The sequence below is a fragment of the Buteo buteo genome, chromosome 10 (genome assembly GCF_964188355.1).
Source record: "Buteo buteo chromosome 10, bButBut1.hap1.1, whole genome shotgun sequence".
Classification (NCBI taxonomy): Eukaryota; Metazoa; Chordata; class Aves; order Accipitriformes; family Accipitridae; genus Buteo; species Buteo buteo.
The window spans coordinates 25,904,177-25,931,474 of NC_134180.1; the positions used below are offsets into that span (position 1 = coordinate 25,904,177).

A 27,298-nucleotide genomic window follows, 5' to 3' on the forward strand; every position below is an offset into this window, starting at 1 on the left:
TAGCATACTATGATTTAATACAGTCAAACAAGAGTTTGGCTATGCTTGGTATAACAGATTCTCAAGCGTTTCTGAAAAAAAATGGTTTAAAAAAATGAGAAAAGAATCAAAAAGCTGATATTTTCTCATATATATATATACACACAACATATGAAACTGTAATTGAAATAACTACAGTCCACTGTGTAGCAGACTAGATTACATATATTATAAACAAGCAGCAAAAAGATCTTGTGATGCTTCAGGTGTCAATGAACAAGCTTTTAATATTAAGCATTTTAGAGGAGCTTACATGCTCTTTAAAGTGGTCTTAACATTTAAGCTTCTAACTAGCACATTTTCAAAGTTGTACAGTTTGTAATAGTGTTGAAGTTCTATATTAACCACAGCTTTCACTCAAGATATTCTTCAAAAGATGCCATAATATCACTCTGCAGATTCATATCAATTATACAAGCCATCTGCAAGAAAGCAAATTAGTGTATTTTCAGAGAAATCAGACATTAATGAATACTATGCAGGTCAAATATTTAAAGATTTAAGAAAAAACTACAAAGCTTCTTCCCCAAAAGTGTATGCTTCCTCTGTTATTACAAGTTTGCGCATGTTGTTGAAATCCTCTGAAAAGAGCTGAACAGGACAAAAACTTCAGTAGCCCTTATCTGAATCTAGCATTATCACGTACTGCAGTTCTCACATTCCGTTATACAATATTATGAATTTTAAAAAAATGTTTAATCTAAAAAAAAAGTAGCAATTAAAAAACATTTGTTACCTACACCAATAAAGCCAGTAAGTTAGTTTTGAAAAGGCTCAGTTTTGATATTTCAGACCAGAACAGTATGACTACCACTTTTGTTGACACGGAATATATTAAAGAGAATAGACAGCTTGCAAGACTTGAGGTTTGAAATTATTCAGAGGGCAGGGACTCCTCTTTAAAACTTCATTTTACCACACAATTATTCTAAGCTTATGGGAGTAATAGGACCAAGCAGATAGTTTTTTTTTATATTCCTTTAAAATAAGGACCTGAACTAACATTTTTTATTCACTACTGAAGTTGAAACAAAATCAGCTGGCAAGAGTCAGCAACTTACTGCTTCTCTCCTCCTGCGTTCTTGTTCCATTTTTCTAGCCAAATTACGGTCTTGAACAGGAGTACCTTGTTGAGCTTCAGGCAGTTGTTTGCTCTTACGCCCTTCTTCTTGGGGCTCACAGTCTGTCACTGCTATGGCATCCAATCCTGTGCCTTCATGGCCCCTTTAAAGACAGGAAAAGAGATCGGTATAGGATGAAAGTTGTTTCTTTTTCTTCATAACAAGCCTTTGCACCTGAACAGGAGTTCTGCAAATAATTTAAATCAGTGCATAGCATTCAAACTGTGGTTCTGTTTTACATGTTGATTCACAGTAATTTCCCTTTGCAAGAGGTATGTGCACGCAATTGTTGGGCTGCAGTAAGTTAAGATTTCCTGTGTTCCATTTCCAATCTATATGCACACAGGACTTACATATATGCCACACAAAACTTACATGCACTTTCTTTGAAAGACATACACGCTTGATTTTTTGTTACTTTCTTGCCCCCTGATGTTTTGCTTCTCCTTACGCCTCTTCAACTAGTTATTTAGGGTAGAGCTCACTTACTTCAGGCAAGCATCTGTAATGTCTTATTCCAGAGCTACATGCCTGGTTTCCTCCTCTTGGAAACCTGTAGTAGCTGAAGGTGCCTGGACTGCTCACTATGCATTCTGAACAAGGAGTGTACTCTTAAGTCTCTCAAATGCTCTGTTTATTAAAATAACACACTCCAAACAAGTGACCTGTTCTAATACAGCCAGCAATGGGCAGGAGCAGGAGAATTTAAGAACCAGCTCACACTTCTCTTTCACTGGGTCAAATTAAGACTCCTGAAGTGGGAAATATTACAGGAAGCAGGAGTTTCAAAAAGGTGGCAAACAGCAATCTAAGATATAACTGCAATGCAGTAATTAGTAGGTAGTCACTTATCCTACTCAGCATATTAATAGACCTCAGACTGGGATACATATGTACGCACTCACTAAAACAGAGGTTGCAAAAAACCAGGGAAGAATACTACAGCAGTAGCCTATTGAATATATTTTTCTACAGCAACGTAAAGAATTCTGCTGTCTGAAGTGGTGCATACTGGAACTCCTTTAGCTATGTGAACACCAAGTTCTTGAAGACTGGATTATCCTGCTTCCCCTTACGATACCAATAAGATGGGGATTTTCCTGGCTACAGGTATAGGGAAGTAAGATACTGAGGACAGGTGTGAATTCTGGTCATGACCAGAGGAATTGAGTGTTCCAGGGGCAAAAAAAGAAGAGAAGGGAGGAGAAGGGAGGAGAGGGGAGGAGAAGGGAGGAGAAGGGAGGAGAGGGGAGGAGAAGGGAGGAGAGGGGAGGAGAGGGGAGGAGAGGGGAGGAGAGGGGAGGAGAGGGGAGGAGAGGGGAGGAGAGGGGAGGAGAGGGGAGGAGAGGGGAGGAGAGGGGAGGAGAGGGGAGGAGAGGGGAGGAGAGGGGAGGAGAGGGGAGGAGAGGGGAGGAGAGGGGAGGAGAGGGGAGGAGAGGGGAGGAGAGGGGAGGAGAGGGGAGGAGAGGGGAGGAGAGGGGAGGAGAAGGGAGGAGAAGGGAGGAGAAGGGAGGAGAAGGGAGGAGAAGGGAGGAGAAGGGAGGAGAAGGGAGGAGAAGGGAGGAGAAGGGAGGAGAAGGGAGGAGAAGGGAGGAGAAGGGAGGAGAAGGGAGGAGAAGGGAGGAGAAGAGAGAAAAAAGAGGAAAAAATAAAAAAGAAAAAGTACCTGAGAAGTTTCTTTGACTGCTGAAATTAAACTGATTTGCAAGGGAAAAAGCCACTTCGTGCATTTTGGATGTGCAGTTGTCCTTAGAGTGGTACAGCTCCCCCTTTCAGCTGACACATGGCAATTACCTAATGCAAACCACTTGTTGCTGAATAACTAAGCCCATAGGCTGAATAACCCAGTACCATACAAGCAAAAAATAGAATAATATTTAAACATACGTGGTTACAAACCTCTCTTTTTCTTGAGGATGGTTGTGCATTTCCCTCTCAGCTTGCACCAGAGGCCTTTTTAACTCCTGTGCTTGCCCACTCTTTTTCTTTAATGCTGCTTTCCTGAACTGTTTGAAATTCTCAGCAGATGTTTTTATTGGAGCTGGAAGCATCATTGTTTTACATAAGCTTACCCAGGAATCTATATTCTTAAATCCTGTATCCTGAAGTTATTAGAAAAAGGAAAACATGGAAGAGGCAAAAATACAACTACTAATCATCAATTATCTGCTTAGCTCTTATATTAGCACAATGCTGCTTTGACTGGACCTATTTGGGAATACCTACAACAAATATCCTTACTTTGGCAGAATATTAGTGCAAATACAGCAGTCTAAGCAGACTTCAATATGTGTTCTCATCAACTTTGAGATTCTTTAGCAACATGCTAAAAATCATTAGCATTTGTAGCTATTCTTACCCAAACCTTTATGTCCACCTCTCCATTTTTTAACTACAGAACATATGGATTCACAAGACTGAGCTTATGCAAGGTCCATTGACAATATTTTAATACAGAGAACATCCATCTCATTTCTATACATAATCCTTACATAACAATAATTTTGTGTAAGCCTTGTGGATTTTGTCTCTTTTAAATATCTGTGTTTTCTCCCCCCCCATGGCATTTTCTTCACAGTGTAAAACAGCATAAACACAGTATTATTAAATATTCTTAAGAAGTATTGCTTCTAGTAGAAGGTCACATATTTATGAAGGAAAGATATCGTTGGAATTGAATTCAATAAGTTAGTTAATAGCTTTCTGAAAGCTAAGTGCCTAAAGAAAAATCCTAAGAATATTTTAATTCAACAGACTATATACAAACTTTTCAGGTTGGGATGCTGACACGATTAATTACTTAGACTAGTAATTCTGATCTGATGTTTTCAAATAGCTGATTACCACAGAATAATTTAAATAATAGGTAAGAAAACTCCTCTGTTCCTCCATTTAAGATAACCTATTGTATGCTGGGAAATATTTTGCTTAACTTCCATAAAACCCTCCAGATTATTTACCGATTGTGATAATGTCATCAAAAGTGCACCATCCTTTTTCAGAACAGGTTTTTCAATAGTACCCAAGGCTATATTCCACACTAGTCTTATTTTTGTTACTTGATCAGCAAAGGAAAGCACACTAATAGGTTGAATATTAGAACCAAATGAAGGAACTCTAGATCCTTGTTTAAGTATTGAAACTAGATAACATAACCCATATTTTTTATGAAAATATGAATGTTATTTTTAACTTAATCTTATATCATTTACCTTCTGAAATGATCAAAGCCCATAGATTTTTGTTTGTTTGTTTTTTAGTACTAGAAATGAGATAAATCTATACAGGTTATAACAATGCCCAAGACCTATCAGACACTAAATATTTGAATCATCAAAGACCAGATTTTCAGAGAAGATCCCAGGACAAGGAATTACTGGTCCTAGTAAGTATACTCAAGCTCTTCTCAAATAGGACTTGAGCAACACTTACCTGTCTTGGAAGAATTTTGGAATTTAGCTTTAGCATGTTTTTATCATTAGGTTTATCATTAGGTGTACGGTGACCTGATGGAAGAATAAAAAAGATTTTTTGCTCGTGTTGATTTTATGAACTATGTTTCCTCAAATTAAAGTGATAAAAATTTAGTCATTCTAGAAATTGACTTAAGAATTTACACTACAGTTTTTCCTTACTATTTAGTTCAGAAAGACAGAAATGCTCCCAAACATTTCCTAAGCTTAAATTGAACTGGGCCACTTCCCTCCAGTTTGGGGCAGAGAAAGGAATGGTTAAGCTCAACTACAGATGAGAAATTAACTCCTGGTTAGTTCTAGGAGAGGTCCCAGCAGAATGCCCAAAAAGTTTTGTGAGAAAGTCTCAACACAGCACCTTGCCAGTTTCTCACCTCCTGTCCCCTCCCCACCCAGTCCTCTTTCATTTTGATTCCAGCCTTATTTAAGAGTACCACATTCATCATGTAAACTCATTTTGCCTAAAGCTCTCAAGCCTATTTCCTTTTTTGTTGGTTTGTTTTTTAAAAAAAAGCAGATAGGTCAGCCAGTAAGGGCTAGTCATCACATTTCCAGTCGCCTAGAGGATGCATGAATACTCCATGCTGTTACCTCTTTATTACTTGCGAGGGAAAAAGTCCCCAACACTTACACAGACAAAGCAGAAGTACTATCTTGAGAATACTAACTTCAGATTAACAGTTCTGATATGCTGTGTTACTGTAGAAGATCCATGCTACTCTGCATGAAAAACACTTTCCCCAAACCTTTTAAGACTTCAAAAAACTTTTTAAATGCAGGAACAGATAAAATATCCTACAGTCATTACGGTAAGCCTGAAAATAGACTTTTGTAATACTAGGGATGGGCCAGAATACCACATGGTTAACAAAAGCCATGTATTGTAGGGTAGGTTGGTTTGGTTTTTTTTTTTAATTTTATGTACTACTTTGTTATATTCCTTTTCTAAAGAGCTTCTGGGATTAAAATTTAGGTATACTCTGAAAAAGCCACTATTTTAGAACCCCATATAAACAACACAGATATTTTATATCATTCAGCAATTATCCTCTACTGCAGTTTGAGATGTTTTAGTATTTAAGTGAATGTTTAATAAGAAACTTAAGATAACTTTTTTTTTTATGCTAAGGATGAAGATTTTGGATGCTGAAGAATGCTGAATGAATGCTGAATCTAGAATGCTGAAGGCAGAATATCAAACTCCCAGCCAGTTTGTCTTAAAAGGTGTTTTCAGAAAGACCTCACAGCCTCCAAAAGTCAAGACAAGAACAGTGCCTGGCCTTTACCCTATGCTCCCTTGCGTTTCCTGTGAGATGGTATAATTACAAGTGAGCAGGAGAGTTTTTACTATACAGTGGAATAAAATAAAGATCTCTGAAGTCTCTCAAGTACAATTGAAGAGTGTTCCAAATCCTGATATTTCCATTCTTGTGGATTCCAGGTCCAGTTAAGCAAAGTCTACCTAGAACAAATTCTGTTACCAGACACTTGTTCTCCTCCAGAATAGAGAACTAGTGTATTAAGGTATCCCTCAATACAATAGTCATCTTTCTTTCATCAATCATTTTTTTGTCATACAGGCAGCTTGAATTTTCACATAAAAAACTTGACAGTCTTGAGCACTGAATACTCCCCCCACCCCACCCCCCCCAAAAAAGCAAGAGTTTCACATGCCCAGAAATGTCTAACCCCATTGTTAAGATCAGTTTGATCAACCTGTTACACCAAGAAGATCTACCCGAAGCAAACTTAAGATGAATTTAAGTTTATAATCATGTCTGTCTTAAAGCTCTAGATATAACACAGGAACGTGAGGCTGCATCAAAAGCATTTGCAGCCATGGGCTTTGAAACGTGCATTTTAGAGCTATTTACAGCAATACCAGCCTTCACAGAACCTCTCATTGAAAGACACTGCTTTTTAATCTGAAGGGAAGCTTGTGGTTACTGGTTTTGTAAGTTAAGATTCTTAGCAAGCCATCACTGAATTCAGCGATACACCAAGCCTGCACCCATACCATCAGAGGTGTCACAAGCCTAAAGTCAAGAACTCGCTTTAAAGATGTAAGTAACCTCACAGAAATGCCTGAGACTGTGGGATTCTCTACAAAATTCAACAAGTTGCTGTAAGCAACCAATTCTAAAACAAGTTTCCTTGGTTTGATCTAAGTAGACACATACAGTACTGAGCACTCTCTATGCTTTTCTATCAATAGATTACATGCCCTACAACAGTTCCAGATTAGCAAAGTTTTTGTTGTTGTTCAAAAAAACAAAAGCAAAAATCCTGTCTTCAACCCCGCCGCCTCCTAGTTTTCTACAGGAGTTAATAGCGGAAAGGCTAAGATACCAACACTGAACACAGCTGGGGCATGTATCATTGCAGGAACAGTTAAACACCACTGTATTATGGAAGGGGGCAGATAACTACACTCATGTAACAGCATTATAAGCTCTGTTATGCAACATAATGGTGAAGTTCAAGTGTACTCAAAGGCAGAGTCTCATTACTGGATAGTTCCTGTATTAAACACGGGAGGTCCTCTACAACTGTCCACACAACTGTCTCTTGAAAAGGGGGAAGAGATAGATACAGTACAACTTAAATGAGGATTAGGAATAGAAATTTAAGAGGAATAAAGACTAAGCAGTAAACAATTAAGTGTGGAAGGGAGCAAGCTTTCTCAAAAATTTTGACTATGCTTTTTTTCTATGAATATTAGAACAGTGAGCTTGATTTATTCCTGCTCGTTTTCCCAGCCCTTTAACATATAACACCAGGATCTTGATAGTTAGTCACGCAGTATACAGGACAGGAATTCAAGTTTTAGGCAGCCTCAACGCTTTATAAGTGAAGATCATTAGCTGAATCCATGGAACCCATGTACCAGCTCCAGCTGCTACAAATCTAAACAAAAGGGGTCAGTAGGTATATGGATAGGTGTGTTAAGACCATGAAAATACTGAGTAAAACATCTTGGAGAATTAAATCTCCATTTTTAGAGCTGCTTTAATACAACTCAAGAACTCAGAGTTATTCTTTGGCAACAATTGAAGAGTTCATCAGTAATAAGGCTGTGCCTTTTATTTTCATCAAGTTTTCAGAAGCTTGTTCCCTCCCCTGTTCAAGCCTATACAGATAGTCTAGAGAGGAAAGAGTAACAGAGGAACCAAAATGATCGTGTCTGGTAACACTAGGCTCTCAGCACAGATGTTCAGTGTCCAGTTCAGAATTCTTTATCTGAAATATGTATGAAGTCTGATGCATCTCTATATGGAATGCAGCTTTCAGAGAACCTGTGTTCTTGTAATAATTGCAAGTTTGTTCCATGGTGAAAGCATGTTTGACATTGCTTTACTGTCAGATCCTTGTCACCAAGAGCTGGAGATGGTAACTCAAAATACACACAAAGTGCCCTGGGAAAAGAACTCCATGAAGCTTCAGTAGAAGACAGGTTAAATGCCAGTGAAGTTTGACAGATCAGAGCATCAGTTCTCTCAGATTTCCTGGAAGACTGGGTTACTTATCCCTAGTACTAAATTCAGAAAGCTAAGTTCTTAAATCAAAGTCATATGGTTTATATATCTTAACACAGAACAAGAACCAAGCATTCATTTAACTTTTTTTTTTAAAGCAGCAAACCAAAAAAAAAAAAAAAAAAAAAAAAAAAGAACAAGGGAAAACTGCACCCCCTCCATTATTCTGCAAGCTTATTAATGTACAAGTGTTCAGCATTTTATTTCTTTAAACCAGGTTCTTACACATTTTTAACTTTGCACCCCTGATATCGGTTACAGTTTTTATTATGACAATACATACTCTGTCCTTGACTTATGGATATTGAATCAGCAGTTCTCTCACTGGCCTTGTTCTGAAGTTTATTTGATTTGTCTAGATGTATTGTTTTCTCAGCTTGTTTACTCCAATCAGCACTGTCAACCTGGGAAGTTGCATTGGATACCTAGAAGACAAGTTAGACTTCAAAATACATTCTGAAGTGCTAAATACTTAGATTTTTATTATACAGCAGCAGGATTAAAGATTTAAAAGCTTAGAGCAGTAAATTCTTGCAGCTCTAGCTTCTGTAAACACAAGGGCAGAATTAGATTTCATTCATACTATGGTAGTCAAAGCAAGTTCTTACATTAACACTTTGAGTTTAGCACACGAACTGCTCAGAGATCCCAAGTGATAGAGTGGGTAGAATATGAGAAACTGATGCAAGTTCTTTAACTCTTAACATGGTACAACATAATAGAAGTTGGCTTTGACTGTTGTAAAGCCCGTTGCTTCACTCTAGCTTATGGATCAGGGTGAAGGGCAGCTGTATTACTTCAGTTCAGTGGTAGTTTTTCTCTGTGCAAGATTGTGTAGTAATCCCCTTGAACAAGGGGAACTGTTGCACAAACCTGAGTCTCATAACATATGCTACTTGCTGCTTTGGATAGTGGTCGCAACTGGGAAAGGGGGAGTTGCTTTTCTTCCATTCTTGCAAAACACGTTTTTGTGCTCATAGAGGTAATTTCTATCCATTTAAAAAAATAAAAGTTATTAAAACCTGGCTAAAGCAACCATGTTTGAAGCCATGTTGAGAAAAATAGTTAAACATCTTAAGATGGAAGAGAACATGCTGCTGCAGTCACATGAATAGCTTCCTTTGTAACACAGAGGCCCTTCTAACCAGGATACTCTCCAAGAACACACCAAGACAGAAATCAACAGTGACTAAATATTTCACAACCTCATCTCTGACCCTGAAAGCCACAGTTTCCATGGCTTTAGGAACAGGAAGAAAAAGTAACACACTTTTCCAGGATAGCCCCTAGAGTCTTCAGAGTATTACTGAGCCTATGAGATTGATATTTCTAGAAAACAGGAATATATGATATAAGCTGCCCATTTCTTTTGCGAAACTGTAGGTTTACAGGGTGGGCTTTTAACCTGTAAGCGTGCAAGAATTACTTAAGTTTAGGCTATAGCACAAAAAAGAAATAAAGTAAGCTTTATAGTACATTATGAACTTGATACATTGATCAGCCAAACTCTTTTCTTTTGTGTTGCAGCCAACAGTCAATGAATTAATGCCCTATTAAAGAATAAGAATCACTTTGTTAGTGGGGTTTTAGATAAGGTTTGCAACAAAAGTTAGGTGGCCTTCATTGCATCAAATTCAAGCCTGGAATCTTATTTAAAGGAATAAGAACATGCTTTAAACAAGTTATTTGAAATTAATGCATTGGAGAGAAGCATGTATTCACCTCTGGAAAAGCACGTGTGCACTGCGTGACAGAAGACTGATTTGTCCTTGGAGTACTCTGAGGAGTTTGCTGGTCTGGAGCACCATGCAGAGCAGATACAGCTGAGATTATACCTGAGAAAGAAGTAGTGTATGTTTTCCCCTAACATGCAAAGTGCAGTCCTACATCTCAAAATTAGGTCACTGTTTAGATCTGTGGACTAACTGGCTATGAAGATATGTATCCTAGCTGTATGATTTGAGACAGTAATTTTTAATTAGTATGTAATTGATTTGAGTTAATCAGCTAGCAGCTCAAGTTGTCTTTTACCAAAAACTCAGAAGTGTCTGAAGCTATTAGACCTTTTGAAGTGAGGGAGGGAAAAGAATAGCTGCTTGGATCAAGTTTAAGCAAGTTAATATTTGATATGTCTAGACAACAGCAATCAATTCAGAGGGCCTATGGCACCAAGCCTTAAATTCAGCTAATAGGGATTTCCAACATGAACTTGAGTGGTAGTGATGGGTTTAAGCACCTAATTCCTGCCTTAAGGTGTTCAGCACTTCCTGTAACCCTAGATTCAGTAAGGTATCATTTTCCATCTGAGAGGGAGGCACGAATACTTCCTATTTTAATACTATTCTGCCCCACAACAAGTGCCCCAGTAATCTGAAATCCTAGCCAATCCTCAGTGCTGCCACACTTGTATTTATATCATGCTCTTTATAATCCATACCCTGCACGAACTTTTTCTATTACACACTTGATAACCTCCAAAACCCCCAAGATAAACTTATTGGGCAATACAAACATTAGTCCTGCCATCCCTTCCTTCAGCAGTCAAATATAGCCATGATTTTTGCCATAAAGATGTTACCTGAGGGAGATGGGGCATTTTGTTCTGGTGGTTTAAATGATCTATTCTGTAAAGGCTGGAGCCTCTGCAGTACATTGGGAGGTGGCTGCTGGAGTTCAGATGATCCACGATTTTGCAGGCTACTAGTAAGAGGTGAGGGCTGTGCTTGCAGAACAGCATTGCAGGATGTCCTCTGTAAACACAGTGGTATTCTCTAGAAATAGATTGCCGTAGTTAATACAGCCAAATCTTATTTTTTGTAGCTGTTTGATCCCCTATCCCCTTGTATTGAAATACTAGTCTAGCATTTTCTGAGAGTTTAGATGACAAAAATGCATGAGGTAAAGTGGACTGCCTTGGTCTGACAGATACAGAAGACCCATAAGAACAAAATGTAATGTGAGGATTTGAAGTATGATGTTTGTTGTTACTCAGAAAGTCGGTTGGGGCTGTTATAACCAAGCCGAAGCTTAATTCCTGTATCCTGTTTTCTCAAGTTTATTGCTGTCATTCTGTCACTGCAGAGGCTGCACATTTTAAACAAACAAACAAAAAAGGGTGTTGCATAATTCCTCCCCTCAGTCTTTGCTTATGAAGATGCAGAAGGAGCAGCTGAATAAGTTTGCAGCCTGGTTTCCTGTATCCAGCTAAGCACTTTAAGTGAAAGCTAGTCTATTGTAAGAAGAATGAAGGCTTTGCTGTGATCTTGATTTGAAATGCAAGGTCTCTATCTCTGGTAGTTTCAAGGGAAATTGTGAAAGGCTCCTAACCCTGACAAAAATTAACACCCACTGTATATACAGGAATAGAGCGATTCAGTCTTAGAGGCATTAAAAATTATTTCTACATAAAAATGCTGTTTCTCATAATAATATCATAGTAATAAGTAATATAAAATATCCCAAAAATGACTAGTATAATGTGCAATTTATTTATTTTCAGGTGTAGAAATAAGGTTATTCATAGATAAAGAAAAAAATATTTAAGTGGGGTACACACTGTTTATTAGGTCAATTCTATACTCTGAGGTCAAGTTGGAGAGAATTTTCCTTTTTTGGGGGTAGGTGGGGTAGAGGGGTGGGGTGTGTGGAGCATTCTTGCCCTCTTTTCTTTTCTCCTCCACCCAACATGGAATTTTCACAATGATTTTAAGAGGTAAAAGCCTAAAGGAGTTCTCCCAGTACATCAGTTTCTATACAGATACATAAGCTACTCTTAACAAAACAGCAGATTTTACATCTCCATGTAAATCAGTCCTACAAAACAAGTAGCATTCAAGCCGTATTCATTATTTCCTGATAAAATTGTGTCATTTCCAGTACCATTGTATGTAACAAATAACTTTAGGGCAAAAATGTTGTATCCATTCCAATTAGTTTACCTTAGGCTTTTCCATAGAAGTCGGACAGTTCTGCATGGCTCCAGTCTGTTTTGAGCAAGTTTCTGTAACTGTAAATACAGCAGAGGTGGGCAGAAAAAGGGGGATAGAGAGAAAAAAAAAAAAAAGTCATTCGCATATGTTTCATTATTCACACATACAAGATGTGAGTTGCAGTTTTATGTAGAGAGCCAAACCTCACAGTGAAAGGAACATTCTTATCTTGAATACTTTAACTTCAGCTTGATGTGTTTAGAGAGCTTCTCCCAGATATAAAAAGAGACCACAAAGATTACTGCAGGATCAAGGCCTTTGCTACCATCAATGACTTCACTGTGTTTGCTTCCCCAGACTGCAGAGGGTTGAGCATTCATCTCACCTTACACCATTACTTCACACAGAGATCTACATTCTAGACCTCCAGTGTGGCAGATCTATTCTGTCCTAGAAAACTAAAGAGTTCTGTCTACAAAGAGAAACAACATTCTGATATCCTGATGCTGCAGCTTGTTCCTTGAACAAGCCTGGGACAGCTTAAGCACCATGGTAGACTTTGGCTCTACAGTCAATGCTGTTGACACTTTTGTCCCTCAGCTTACGGACTAAGCCTTACCCACAAGGTAAGGCACCTTCATGCTGCAGACCAGAAGATGAAAATAAAGTAAATCACACTTTCAAAAAGGAATCAAAACCACAAGAGTAAGCTATAGCCTAATAGTCAAGTCTCCGGGTTAGACACACAGACCTCTCGCTAGCTGATTTTGGTCCCTGGAGTTTTTCACTGATAAGTCAAGTGGATGTTGTAGTGTTTGGGGTTTTGGTTTTTTTTTTTTTTTTTTTTTTTTTTAAACCTACAAACTCAGCATTAAGACATTTAATAGCACTGGAATTGAGCCTTCAACATGGAGCAAACCTACAAGGATAACTGAAATCCTTGGTAAGCACGTGGAACAGTAGATGCTAACTGAGAAAGCAGATGTTTTGCCTACACAAACACAAAATAAAGCTTTCTGACCTGATTCAGCGTCACTGCTATCTGAGGAGCTAGAACCAGAACCACTGCTAGTACTGCTGCCAGAGTCTAAGGAGCTGCTGCTGTTACTGCTGTCACTTAGTCTGCTTGGTCCCATACTGGACTCAGCGTTGTTCTCAACTGCAGGAGAAAAAGAAAGCGTTTAGAACAACCTGCAGTGGAGCAGTCTGCATACAAGACTAGGATCAACCTTGTTAGGTCTATTCTCCCACATAACAGTCGATCTTCTGCCATTTCCTTGTCCACTATCCATTTAGCAGTGGATTTGAGACTTTTATAGAGGAACATTTACCAGCAGCAAGCTAGCTGAATGAATGAAATAGCCAAGGAGGAGCTGTAATCACACAGCTTACAACCCTGAAGTAGGTTAAAACTGTGCTGTCTTAAAACACAATTCAACCAATTTTCCCCCATAAATTTTCCTACAGTTAAGAGCCTGTTTCTGTGCTTGCTGTTGCTGAGAGACTTGCATGCTGAGGTCTTTATCTATAGCCAACTCTCCTCTTTCCCAAGCCAAAATTGTCATCTTTTACCACCTCCCCACCATCTGACTATTTTGCATCTGCAGGGTTGATTTAACTCTGTTTCTAGTGATTTTGCAGTCAAAAAGCTTTTTCAAAGTGTGTTGCTCTGATGGAAGCTTTGAAAATGAGAAGTTACATGGATACCTGTTTCCCTGGACACAAGTCTTTAAGGGCCAGCTTAAGCCCTTCCTTGTAAACAAGCCAGATGCCAGTTGTAAAGATTCCCTGGCCTGCCTCCTACCTCTCCCTGCAACATATCCTTCACAATTGATTTCAGCTGCTTCTTTAAGCTTTTCTTTCTAGGATGGTTTCAAGCCATCATGTATACCAGACAGGAAGACTGTTGGCTGAACTAATGCTGGATGCAAGCCTGTGTCTTGCAGGGCTGCTTCTGTCATTTCAGCTAACTGGTTTTATAACTGCTTAATAGATATAGATATCCAAAAGAGGGCAATAATAGCACTCACTAGTTTAATGAGGAACAACTCAACCTTACTGGTTGCATCAGCTGCATTGATCTGTTCTCAGTCCCTGACAAGAACCACTGGTAAGTGTAGATATGCCCAAGTATGTACTGAATTTCTGGCTTTGATATTGAAACACATTATTGCCTGAAAAACTGAATTAGTTCTCCTAGGGCACTTCTTTAAGACTAGGACAACACAGCACACCTGTCACTGATGCAGAAGTTTCACTAGTGTGACACCATTAGTGAGGCTATAATATAACAAGTATAATTAGAATTTGTTATTCTTGAATCTCTAAGACACAAAAAGTGAATTTCAAACAAATACATAGACTGTGGGACACTCCTCCCCACCATGTTTTCATGTCAGTGTAAGGAAGGTGTTCAGTGTCCCTTAAGCTCTGAAGTTATCATCTTTACCTGTAATAAAGGATTAGGTGAAGAATAAGGAAGTTGTTTTAGACAGGACAAGTAACTGATCAAATTTACTGCTGTAACTCCAGCTCACTCAACATAGGAAGAATCTTAAGACCAGCAATGGGAAGCTTAAGACCTCAGCTGTTCTGAGGAGAAAGTCCCCAGCTGTCTAACAGTACATAAGTCCAAGTGGAGAATGCGACTTTAAGCTATTTCTGTTGCAAATGAATAAAAGTAAGAGTAACATTACACTTGAAGTTCTCCTTCTTTGGGTTCAGTTGACCATTGACATCCAGTAGTCTCTTCTCTAGCTCTTGTTTACTCTCAGAATTAGGTTGTTCTTTTGACTTTGTTGTTTTTTCAGCTGCATGTGAAACAGAAGTTAACATTGCAGCAAACCAGAAAACAAATCTAGTTTTTGCTTTCTGGTTGTCTTTTTTTTTTTAAAGCATCATTTATGCTACATACCCCGCTGCTTTCTTGGTCTCTTCCTCAAACAGGTTGCCACATACTTTTCTAGTTCTCTGAGTGTTGAAGCCTTTAAAGTTTCAAAGTCTATTTCAATCTCATCAGGGTTAGAGTTCCTCAGTGAAGGTTCTCTTGACTGTATTATATGGACTACCTTCCCAAGCTTATCTCCAGGGAGCCTATTTATGTCCAAACTCAACTGTCGTTTTTCATCATAATTCATAGGTTTGGCACCATCTTCATCTTCTGATTTATGTGCCAACAAGACCTGCTGCATGGTTTTCTTTGATTGACTGCAAGAAAAAAGTATACTGCAGTGACAGCACTTTAAAATAATTTGACACCCACACAAGTCCCCCACACTTACATGTTTAAAGACAGCTTTTTCTTAGATTTCTTCTTGTGTTTTAGATTTTTCTTCTTTTGAATCAGGCTTTTTATTTTAGCTTTTTCCTTGTTTTTACTTTTCTCCCTTGTAGCCTTCTCTTTTTTCTTTTTCAGTCTAGGTAAGTATGCTCTTGTCAAAGCCTGCAACTGCTGGTGAACTGCTTTAAGCTATCAAAAGCAAAAAAAAAAAAAAAGCAGCTGATAATCTTAGGCAGTGTAGGAGGAACAATAAACTGGTCCTAAATATCACAGGAGATTTGTAGCAGCTGAGTGGATATTAATAGGAAGTTTGCTTTCCAAATGAGGTTTATTTTCCAAGCATCTTACTATATTATAGATTAGTCACTGCCTATGGATATGGAAGATGTAAGGCTACTTATTTTATGTAGGCATTTCTAAGAGCATATGTCTTCTAGCATCCTGTGAAGAATTTAAAAAAAAAAAAAAAAAAATCACTGTGGGAGTATCCAGCAGCCTCTCTAATTTCAAGCATTTGGGAAGCACTTAAGTGCCTTATTAGTTTAGACCTCTACAGCATTATTGAATTAAGCTAGTGGGACTGGGCTTGTGCATCTTCAATGCATAAACCCCAGATATTTTGCGATATAAAATGGCTAGTTGGGAAGTACTAACAGCTTCAGAGAAAGACTTAATGTAAGTCTGTTTAAACCTCATAGGAATTAGAAGGAAGATGGACAGATGATGAGAATTAGAATTCAGACACACTGAAATACTTCACTATTGCAAAGGCTTTCTTGTAGACTTTCAGTGGTCCTCATGCCTGTATTCATAAATTGAGGTTGTAGATGCTACTCTGACAAATACTGAAAACTAAACTGTCCCTCATTTGACTAGCAGAACAAATGGTAATTTTCCCCACAGTTTATGAATATAGCAGCAGCAGATTAAAGCATTATGTTCAAGATAAAGCAAGACCTATTCCACTCTTAACCAGTGAAGCAAAGCCATGCTTCACATTAGCATGAGATTCCTTCAATTTTACTTCATACTGAGCTTTCTGAAGTAGAATTTAATTACTTGCTTTTGTGTGGCTCAAAAGAGACTGAGCATAAGAACAGAGCTCTTTAACCATTGAAGGAAATGCCATTGTTAGAAGAATATGCCACTAAGCTATGTGTAGAGTATTTGAATGCTCTCATCATACCACAGCAACACAGTTTTATTTTTTAAAAGTTTGAGGAAAAAATGGTAGGCAAGAGTACTAAAGCAATGATTCACTAAAACCAGTTCATATTTGTTTGCTAAGGTACTATTCAGGTGCTTCCAAACAGGAATGAAGTTCTGTATTAAGAAAAGCAAATGACTACAGAATCTTTTAAATACTGATTCTTGGTACTAAGCCTTAGAATGGACAATTGCAAGTGGCACTATCAGAGACATTATAAAAGTCATGCACATTGACTACCAATGCTTACTTGCTCCTGAAGCTTTGCAAGGTGCACTGTTCTCTCTTGTTCAGAGTCTTCGAATGATTTTTCTTCTGAAGAGTCATCATTACTGCTCTCACTGGAATAAGCTTCTGTCATTTCTCTTGTAGGCTGTGGCAAAGGAACACTTGCAAGAGCTTCATCGGGAACTTTGGCAAAGTGCATCTCAAAAACATCCTAAAGGGTTAGGTTTGGGAACACCAGAGAGATCAGCATGTTTTTCAGATTTCTAAAAGCATTATGAAGTTGCTGCTTGTTTTCTAGAGCTACACAGCAACACAGTAGTTGGTAACATTAGTAGATGCTACATCAGGGTATGAGATTACTGCAAAGGAATCTCATAGTCCTACTCTTTTTCAAATCGGACTTAAGCGATAACTCACCTGAAGTTTTCTTGCCATAGCAACTATTTCATGGTCTGGAGAATTACGTTTGTAGCAGCTCATGAACATTAATCTAACATCAGTAGCAAATTCTTGTATATCACTATATTCAAAATTATCCATTTTCTTCTAGAGGAAAAGAAAGTTAACACACATTTAGAGCTTAAAGGTAGAGACCATCACCATGAACTGGCAGAAAGAAGAGGAACAAGAATTTTGACATCCAGTATAAGGTTCAGCTTATATCAAGGCAATAAATATTGTAAGAACCTTTATGGAAAGACCTGCTTCTCATTTCAGCATTGTCCCTTTAACAAAGTAAGAGAATTCGTCTTTTTAAAAGGCTTGCTAGCTGTAATTGCTCCAAGGACTTTGTAGTACTAGTTTCAGCACTAGGTCCAGACAACAATGTTCAGGTGACTTTATTTGGGCATGTACTCAGTACTTGTTTTTGATTCTAAGCACGGTATTTATACAAAGCCTATTCCATAATTGTTTGAGTCAAAGTAATGGGCTAGAAACTGGGAAATAACCATTATATTGTGCAAGCCAGTTTTCAACATAATTCAATAGACTATTGAAATTCAACCCTCCCCACAAAAGGTGGATCTTAACATGGCTAAATGCTTCAACCCCAGACAGATGTGCCTTGTGTTCACAAAGCACTGGCCACATAACTCCATCTAGAAGCGTTCATTTTCACAGAAAATCTGAAAGGTGTCACATAAATATCCAGTGTTGATGTTCCAGGGCACTTCAGCAAGGATAATGAGATTCAGAGAGAAGCAGAAGTTGACATTACAGAATTGTATCTTGTTTTATAGAGCATTAGCAACAGCATTGTGTATACAGACTGAAAGATACATAATATGCAGCCTGCTTGGAAGTGCTTCATGAAGATGGTAATTCCCTTGCTACTTACATTAGCTTGTTCAATAGATAAGTAGATTAGCCACTACGCACATAGTCACAACGAGACTTAGAAAACTTTCTTCAGTGAGCTGTGGCTTAGTTTGTTGAGAGGTAAATGTATATGGTTTCTATGCCCATTATTTCTTTCAAAGGAGAAGCAGCTTTCATGACACCTTTCTGAAACCTACTTACTTTAATGGTTCCCAGGTCTGTAGGATGTTTGGTGATCCCTTGGTTCTCACCAAGTGAGAAAGATGCAACATCAGGTTTTAAGAAAGGCCATGCATATGCTGCATGTTTCTTCGAAAACATTTCTTTAAGTATTTCATTACAATGTTTTAGCTGTTCTGGCAACTGAATCTTTTTAAGAATTTCAGGTGACTGCTGAGAATCTGGCAAGCGTCTCTTCTGAAGTTTATTTGGTATCATACATTTATTTTCACCTCTGTATGCTTTAACAGCTTTTCTTTCATTAAATGTTGTAGAAGCTTCACCGCTTGCTGTGAATATTGAAGTAGTAGGAGTTGTAGTGTCAGCCTTCCTTTTCACACCTTTTTTTGCCTAGGAAAAGAAAATTTTACAGTCTAAAATACAGGTGTATTTACAGTCTAAAACACAGTGAGAGAATGGTCAGATTTCAGACTACACACAAGTGTCAGAACTTTTACAGCTACTGAAGTGAGAGCAGAATGTGGCACTTCCCCAAGTTTAGACTGAAAACCTACAAGGCATTACAAGATCATCATGCCAAACACAATCTTAGATGTAAAGGAAAGAACAGGATGTACCTGCAGGTCAGGTTGTAGTCAGTTTGTAGCCAATTGAGAAGACTCCAAGAAGCTGGTAGGTTATGAAGTTACCACAGGATGACTGCCATTGGAGGGGGAAACATTACTGCAATTCATTTTAAGCCTAGTTGAGGGCTTTATGTACAAGGTTTATCTCTATTTTTCTTTAACCTGGGTGGTATTTGGTTTGGAAGTGGTACAACTTGCACTTTGTCATCACTGTTCAGACTTCTCAGTAAAGTGTAAATATACACTGTAGGAGAGCCTGGCACACGTCCCTACTCCTCATTGGAAGAGCAAAATCAAAACTAAGTCAATACAAGAGTGTTTATCTGATGAAAATGTCAGATGTTCACATACAATTCAGATTACAGTTAACAAGAATTTGCTTTTGTGAGCTACAAACACCTTCCAGGCTAGTTACACAGCATTTAAGCAAACATGCTATTTTTGGGAAATCAAGCATTTGATTTATGTTGAAAACCATGAGAAGTTATTAAGCAGACTTAGAAAGAGCTTTATTTTCGTACTAAAACCATTATCTACACCTCAAGAAAAGAACAGTTTCTACATCAAGGTGAAGCTTGTAGAAGTATAGTAGTATGCTTCAAGAATGACCGTCTTAAAGTTCACTTTGTTTCTTTGAGAACAACATTTTTAAAACCACATTTATAAGAAAAGATGTGCCAAGCAGTCATCCCAACTTCTGCTTAGTTTCTAGAATTAATACTGGCCCAGTTATTTAGCAGAGACCTAGAAGATTTAATAGAGATCTCTTACTATCTTCTAACACAATAGAAATTTTGAGAAGATACTGCAATAAGCATGGCTCCTATGGCTTTGCTATTACTGCCTGAAGGAGCAATTTCAATACCTTTCTTTCTGAAAGTTATTTGAGGAAACTTACTTTTGTTATACGGACTGCAGCTGGCATTAAAGCAGTCAGCTGAGCTGCAGACAAAGGAGCTAGTGTAACCTGCTGTAGCTCTTGAGTCATCGCTGGAGGCTGCTCATTGCTTTCAGCTTGTTTCTGCATTGCGCTTTGTTCATTTGAAGTCCCAGGGTTGGATTGCTGTGTTTCTGGTTATTTTAAAACAAAGTTTTAAAGTTAGGTCTTAAATGTTGCAGGTAATTTCTTTCATGATCAAATGGAGCAGTTGTCAACAGAACCACTCTTCCACACCAAAACTATACAAATAAATACAGATGAGCAGTGTTACATATAGCAATATTAGTATCCTCCTCTACTCAGCACCATTAGTACCTCAACTAGTATATTGTACCAAGTTGTGCATATTTGGTTTCAACTAAGCTGTGGATTAACCTCAGGGGGAAGATTAAAGAGACATCACACTAAAATCTGTACATTGTAAAAATGTTCTTGCCAAGAGAATCAAATTGTTTTCTACATACGCGTTGTTGTGGTTTAACCCCAGCCAGCAACTAAGCACCACAGAGTCACTCACTCACTTCCCCCCCCACCCAGTAGGATAGGGGAGAGAATTGGGGCAGGAGGGCAAGGGGAGAGATAAAACTTGTGGGTTGAGCTAAGAACAGTTTAATAGGCCAAAAAGGAAGAAAATAATAAGGATGATAATAATAATAATAAATTACAACAATAAAAGCATTGGAATATACAAAACAAGTGATGCACAATGCAGTTGCTCACCACTCGCCAGCCAATGCCCAGTTAGTTCCCAAGCAGTGATCCCCCCCCAGGCCAACTCCTCCCAGTTTATATACTGGGCATGACATCACATGGTATGGAATACCCCTTTGGCCAGTTTGGGTCAGCTGTCCTGGCTGTGTCCCCTCCCAACTTCTTGTGCCCCTCCAGCCTTCCTACTGGCTGGGCATGAGAAACTGAAAAATCCTTGACTTAGTCTAAACAACACTTAGCAACAACTGAGAAACATCAGTGTGTTATCAACATTCTTCTCATACTGAATCCAAAACATAACACCATACCAGCTAATAGAAAGCAAATTAACTCTATCCCAGCCAAAACCAGGACAACAAAGACCAAGCCGCAAAGGGTGCATCAAACTGCATCAGGAAAGTTCAAGTTTCATAAGCATAGTTAAGACCTGCATATATTGCTTAGCCATATTACAGATCTCCATCACTGATTTGAGGACAGTTTAGACCAATGTTTTTCTGCATTTGATTTGGTTGGTTAGATTAGTAATGTCTTTTCCAGCTGTGTGATTGTTTAGTTCCCACAAATGTTCACACCTATTAGTTTATATAACACAACACTGAGAAACACCATAACATTCTCTGAAATGGAAATCAGTTGCTTTTTTTTTTTTAAAGGGAAATAAGCTGTGTGTATAGGTCTGTCTCTAGAGCCAAAGTCTGCAAAGACAGGACAGAAATATTTCCTTGATCATAGCAGTGTGCTCTACTATCTAATTCAAGAAGTGCTTAGAACATTTCAAAATTTGTACAAGCTGCATGTTTGTGTGTGCAAAAGGAACAAAGGGACTTAAACAGCATTAATACCAGCAAGATGGTGTTACGAAAACATCTCAATAAATTGTTGCAATCGTTTGAGAACCAAAAAGCTAACTCAGCTTCCAACACATTTCTCAACAGAAATCTTTTCTGGGAGTCACTTCTACCTGTTCAATCAAGATATTCTGCCAAGGCAATGAATTGCTTGAGATTTTACTCAAATAAGCTAGTAAGAGCAGGAAGGCAGCCGAGTAGGCTCTTCCTCCTAACACCCTAAAAATTCTTGAAAGGGCCAAGAAACCCATTGTTTTTCCATATCTGTCTACCAGATCACTGAAAGGTAATGTTGCTCCTCAAACATACCTTGAGGACAAAGCTACAGAGATCTATCAAACTGTAATACTATTTTGAAGAAATACTTGTTTCATATACTACCAGCAACAAGGACCACTGCACCACAAACAGCAGTAACAGGAAGCAAATTAATTCATCAGGAGACCCTGAAGAGCTGTATAGTTGCATCAAGAGCATCTGTTAAGTGACCCCGTAAGAACTGAGCTAGCCAAGATAATCACTGCTCTATGGCTGTCAGAAGGCAAATAATTAAGAGGTATCAGGGTAAAGAACTGTTGCAGCTCTTTCAAAACACAGCTAAGATTTCCCCAACAACTGACAGCGGTACCTCCAGGCCAATTTAGAATACTACCTTGGAGGTCTCCAAGTTAACCCATTGAGATGCACATGTGATTCCAGGCACTATATAGTCTTCTATCAATGTAAATATTTGTTCTTTGGCAATGTTGAGAGCTTAGATGTAGAAACGAGTACTTTGTACAAGTGAAACAGGTTGTAAGAGCAATTAAAAAGACATAGGAACTCAGTGATGAGTAATAAGTTGCAGCTAATCACCTGGCCGCTTGCAATTAGGCTTCCCAATGTTGCTTCAAGCAATTCCCATGCAATTTCCTCAAAAGTTTGAGATGTCTTGACCGAATCATCCTTTTTGTGGGCAAGAGCACTGCATTTTACTGGAAGTTTGCATGTGAAGCTATGCTATCACACTACTGATGAAGTTGTTAATTCTGATTTTTACCTCGTCTTAAACACACTTCATTAGTAGAAAACAGGAAATTTAGCTAGTACCTATGAAAATATTATGGTTGCGCTGAATCTGCTAAAACCTTATAGCAATATTGTTATTTGTCTGATACGTTCTGGGAAGAGTGGAGAACACCCTGACTGCTCCAGGGTTGAGTTGTGACAAGCTACAGAGGATTCCTTGTTTCCAGCTTTTGCTTGTTTAATATATTGACAATTCAACACATAATACAGGCCTTACCTTCTGGCTTCTTTCCTTTTCTCTTTCCTTTGTTGACAATCACTAATTTTTCTTCTGGTGGCATTTGGGCTATTTTCTGCATAAATACTTTTTCTAGTTCTTGGGCCATAAACACAATGTCATCACCTGGCTGCAAAATATAGTCAGTAACATTCAGAGTAAAGGAGAGGCTGCAGTAATGGAGGGCTACCTTGTAAAATAAAGAGTCTACAGCATCCTACACCAACAGATTGAAAGAAGCCACCAGTACCAGAGAGATCTACAAGTCCTTGCGATCCCTGTCCCCCCCCCAACTCACTTTAATACAAGTTGCTTCTTTGTTGAAATACTCTTTCTCCCACAGTCCCATTGCACAGTCCTACTTGTTTTATATCCACATACTTCCCACAGCAAAGGGAAAAGGGGGCAGATCTGTAACTCCTTTATTCATTCCTATGTTCTGAAGAAAGCTGTTGAAGCTTAAAGGTATGAAGACAGAGCCAACAAACATCCAAGCACAGGGAGATGCTCATACTTCAAGTTAGGTTGGTTAAACTTGTTGGAGGAGCAGAGCATGGCTAGCCTTAAACCTAAGCCAAGGTTGCTAGCCTTAAACTTGTACAGAAGTTACATGGTGCTTGCTGTTCATGGGCTCTGCAACTAAAACCCAGAGGTTTTGCAGGTGGAATCCTTGTGCAGAAAAGACTATGCACTTAGTTGTAACACCAGGCTAGACATCCCTTACATGCCCTCAGTCAAGCCTAGCAACAAATCCCTCCCACCTTTCAGAGAAAATAGTTCAAAAAAAATCATGAAGACATTGATTTAGTGCAGGCTCTAATAACTATTTGATTGTTTCAAACTTGTTTGTATTTTTCAATAGAATTGGTTACTGGTAAGAGGTTGCATTTCACATACCTTGTTATATATGTAGCAGTTCAAGAACATAGTTTTAAAGTCTTCAATGCATTCTGCAGCTTTTGTGTAGTAATTGTGTTCCAGACGCTTTTTAATGGTGCTCAAGTCCATAGGTTTCTTTATAATACTGTAATAATCCTGTGGTTTTGAAAGAGTTAGTCACACAACAGATATCTTTAATATTAGGACATGAAGATTCTGACACATCAAGTTATGGAAGTTAATGCAGTTCTCCTCTCTTGCAATTTATGTTAGAATGAATATTTTATTTAAAGGAAAACTATAATCGTAGGTACCACAGAAGTAAGTGTTCAGGAACCCTTCACCTCATATTTTCTTCTTGCTCTTTTATATAAAATCCACCATTCAAAGCCCCAAAGAATATTGATTTCAATAGGATCCAAAGCTATACTGGTAGTAGCAGTACTTATGAAAAGTATATGTACTTCTCATTTGTTATCTCAAAGCCATTTACTTGAAGTAGCACTCCAGTTTACAGAACAGGGGGAAAAGAAGCCAAAGACAGACTTTGACAAAGACTCAGTCACTGACAAAAAGAAGCCGCTGAGTTTTCACAGTAGCTGATCAAATACTTCATCCCCTGGGCTATATTGCCTCTCCTCTCAAGGTTAGTCTAGTGAAGATGTGGCAATGACTGAAAGGCAGCTGGAATGTGAACTATTGTGATTATTTTAGTAGCATGGCTAAAACCTTACGTTTAAGAACATGAGGCTAACTCCCTGCTGGCACATTTAAGAGATCGGAACAAGAATATCCCCACCAAATTCACATATACATCGTAATTGGGTGAAGTTACTACTACTTCAAGAGTCTTCTAAAGCTGTGCTAACAAACTGTTTCAGTGAAATAAAAAAAAGCTAAATGCAGACTGTTGAATTTACCAAAACAAAACCAAGAAAACATTTAAATAACACAGCTAATAATTAAATATTGTCCATTCTGCATCTTCTAACACATGAAGGAGAGGGGCAAAGGAGGCAAATGCCTGAATTGTCTTTGCCATGGAGCCAGAGGTTTGCTTGTTATTGTGCAGTGGTTGAACTAACATATACTTTTAGAAAGTCAAGTGGCTGCCTTAGAAATCCAGAGAGGCAGAACTGGCCTGAGGCCAGCTGCAAATGTTTGCAACTCTGATTGAATGACCCTTAATATTAACCTTAAGTGACAGTTCCTTCCAAGAAGGAAAAAGAGTAAGAAAAGACACAGAAAGATAGTCACTTTGTCTGTGCTTTTGGACAAACTGACAAAATGAGTTTGTCATGAGAAAACAGTTGCAGATAAAGGCTTTTGTCTGCTCTAAACAGAACCAATGATTTTGTAGAATTAGTCTCTCAATTTGAGAGAACTAAATAAAATTGCTTAAGCTGGAGGAGAAAGAAAGAAAAAAAAAAAAAAGGAAATGTACCATGGTTTTATTTAACACCTTTCTACTTCACTACCAAGAGCAGTATCTTCCAGGTCATTTGAAATACCACTGTGTGAATAAGCAATGTTTTCATTTGACTGAAAAGCTGGGGGTGAACCAAAACTGGAGGCTAAAGATATCTGAATTAAAACAATTTGTCACAAGACATGATATTAATTCACTTTGTTGCAATTAAATTGTAATGTAAATAAAACCCACCAGGCAATACAGGACAAGAATTTAAGCATCAGATCTTCTATTTTCTAGAATATTCTACCACTGTGGTATGATGAGAACACCACATCTCTCTCTTCCCTATTTTTGCAGGGATATTTAATTCCTCTAGAAACTTCAGAGCAAGATGCCAAAGTTGATTTGAAATTAAGAAGTACTACAAGTGTAATTACTTCTGTGCACCAAACTGGGTCCAGATTTGCCTATTGACTTTAGGGTCAATCAGGTCTGCTTTCCCATCATAACGTATTTGACATTGAAAGAGGCTAGCTGCCTCCTATTGAAAATAAAAATCTCAAAGACAACAGAAAATACTCATCATATGCTGTGTTAAGAGATATGGCTAGACCAGCAGGGAGGTGGAAAGAAGACAAGACAGAATACCAACACCCAGAAACTCCAAGAGGCCTGTCTAAGCATTCTTATTATCTCTTAGAAATATTTATTTACTACAGTCTCAGATCAGAAAGCAAATGAACAAAGATGCAGTATTTAGCATGAACCAGAAAAAAACCAGTTTTCTTGCAGACTTGGATTAATGAAAGCACTTCATGTACGAAAGTAGCCTTCCATGATCTGTTGCATCAGAAAAAAACTCTTTTAAACTAACATCAATTCATAAGTCCTGTAATACTTTATATACTGATACTCCAATTCCAAAATGGTTCTTACAGGAAGATTCAGTGCTGCTGCATCTACAGGCTGGTGAAACGGCCAGGAAAAGTTGTGTCTCCACATGGCTTTCATGACCACCCTCTGTAAGTACTGAAGTTGGTTTGTTTGACAACCACTGCTGTTGTTATTTATATATTCTGGCGGGGGAGGGTTAATAATAATAGAATGGTGTTGGCTTGGAACAGACATCTTTAGCAAGTTTGTAAATCCGCTGGTTCAAAGATCTTCATTATACGTCTAACCTGGGGTGGGGAAAGGAAAAATAAATAGTATTCAGTGAAGATACCTAGATTTAATGTTGTTTACATGTTCACTTCTGTTTGTAGAGTGTCAAATACTGTAGTCACAGGGATACCTTCATAGTTTAACCAAGACACATTTGTCTTACAGTGCATAATTGGATGTGCTGGACTGCTAGAGCCTAGGAATACATCCTCTGCCTCCCCCTCCACAGATGGAGTCCTATAGAAGAGGTTTAACCTACAAAGCAGCTTTACAGCACACACTGCAAGTCTTACTTAGCACACAGCAGTAGCTAGGTATTACCTTCCTCATGCATCTCAGCCAAGTCACCACACAGAAGTCCTACAACTGCCAATAAAATGTTTTAGCATAAGTGTATTTTGAAACAGTGTTTTTCAAGTTTGTGTATATTCACAACAGTATTTTCTGCCACTGTGCATCAGCTTTGTTATGTACCAGAGGACTATAAAAGGTTCATTCCCCTTGCAAAACAGTTCTGGATCATTTAAAGATTACTGCAAGGAGTAACCATGGTAATTTGTCTTTAGCCAATGCAATGTTGCTGCGCTGGAGCAGAACATGCAGGTGCTTAGGAATAGCAGAGGCTGTGTTTTGTGGTGCATAACACCAGCACTAAGCTAGGCAAGACCATCACTGAGCGTAACTACAGATGTTCCAGTCCTTGCCCACCTCCTTAGCTCATCACTGAGTTACAAACACTCAGTCAAGGGTCTCACTTTCTTCTCCCCATTAAGACAAAAAAGCACCATATTTTCTCATTCTAATATTAGTTCCTTGGTTTACTAATGTAATGGTTTCTTTTTGTGCATTCATTTGATCAAACATTACTTATTCCATTCTCAATTTGTCCTGCTTTCTGCTAAAAAAAATCCAATAGCCTGCTTTTCATCATGTTATAAGGTATTTAATGAGTTTCAGAAAAGGTCATAATAAGCTAGATAGCTACTGTTATCAGCACACTACTTGAATAGTATCTATGCCCCATTCTGACAACAACTGTAACATCCCATCAGGCATTACATATCATACATCTTACATTTTCATCTTTGTTCTTTATTTCAACATTCAAAAGCATG

The 27,298-nt window shown here is 38.3% G+C and overlaps 1 protein-coding gene across 1 annotated transcript; it reads right to left on the reverse strand.

Moving 5' to 3' along the window:
• Window positions 1–392: 392 nt before the first annotated feature.
• BRDT (bromodomain testis associated) lies at window positions 393–26,147 on the reverse strand. Its single transcript, XM_075037566.1, has 19 exons — window positions 25,956–26,147; window positions 23,624–23,761; window positions 22,727–22,856; window positions 19,838–20,010; window positions 18,335–18,703; window positions 17,231–17,359; window positions 16,836–17,024; window positions 15,380–15,567; window positions 15,013–15,305; window positions 14,795–14,908; window positions 13,120–13,257; window positions 12,108–12,169; window positions 10,748–10,940; window positions 9,892–10,004; window positions 8,453–8,594; window positions 4,593–4,666; window positions 3,060–3,262; window positions 1,101–1,263; window positions 393–461 (listed from the first exon to the last, which is right to left on the reverse strand). The coding sequence occupies exons 1-19, from the start codon at window positions 26,145–26,147 to the stop codon at window positions 393–395; spliced, it is 3,072 nt and encodes a 1,023-aa protein (XP_074893667.1).
• Between the last annotated feature and the right edge of the window lie 1,151 nt (window positions 26,148–27,298).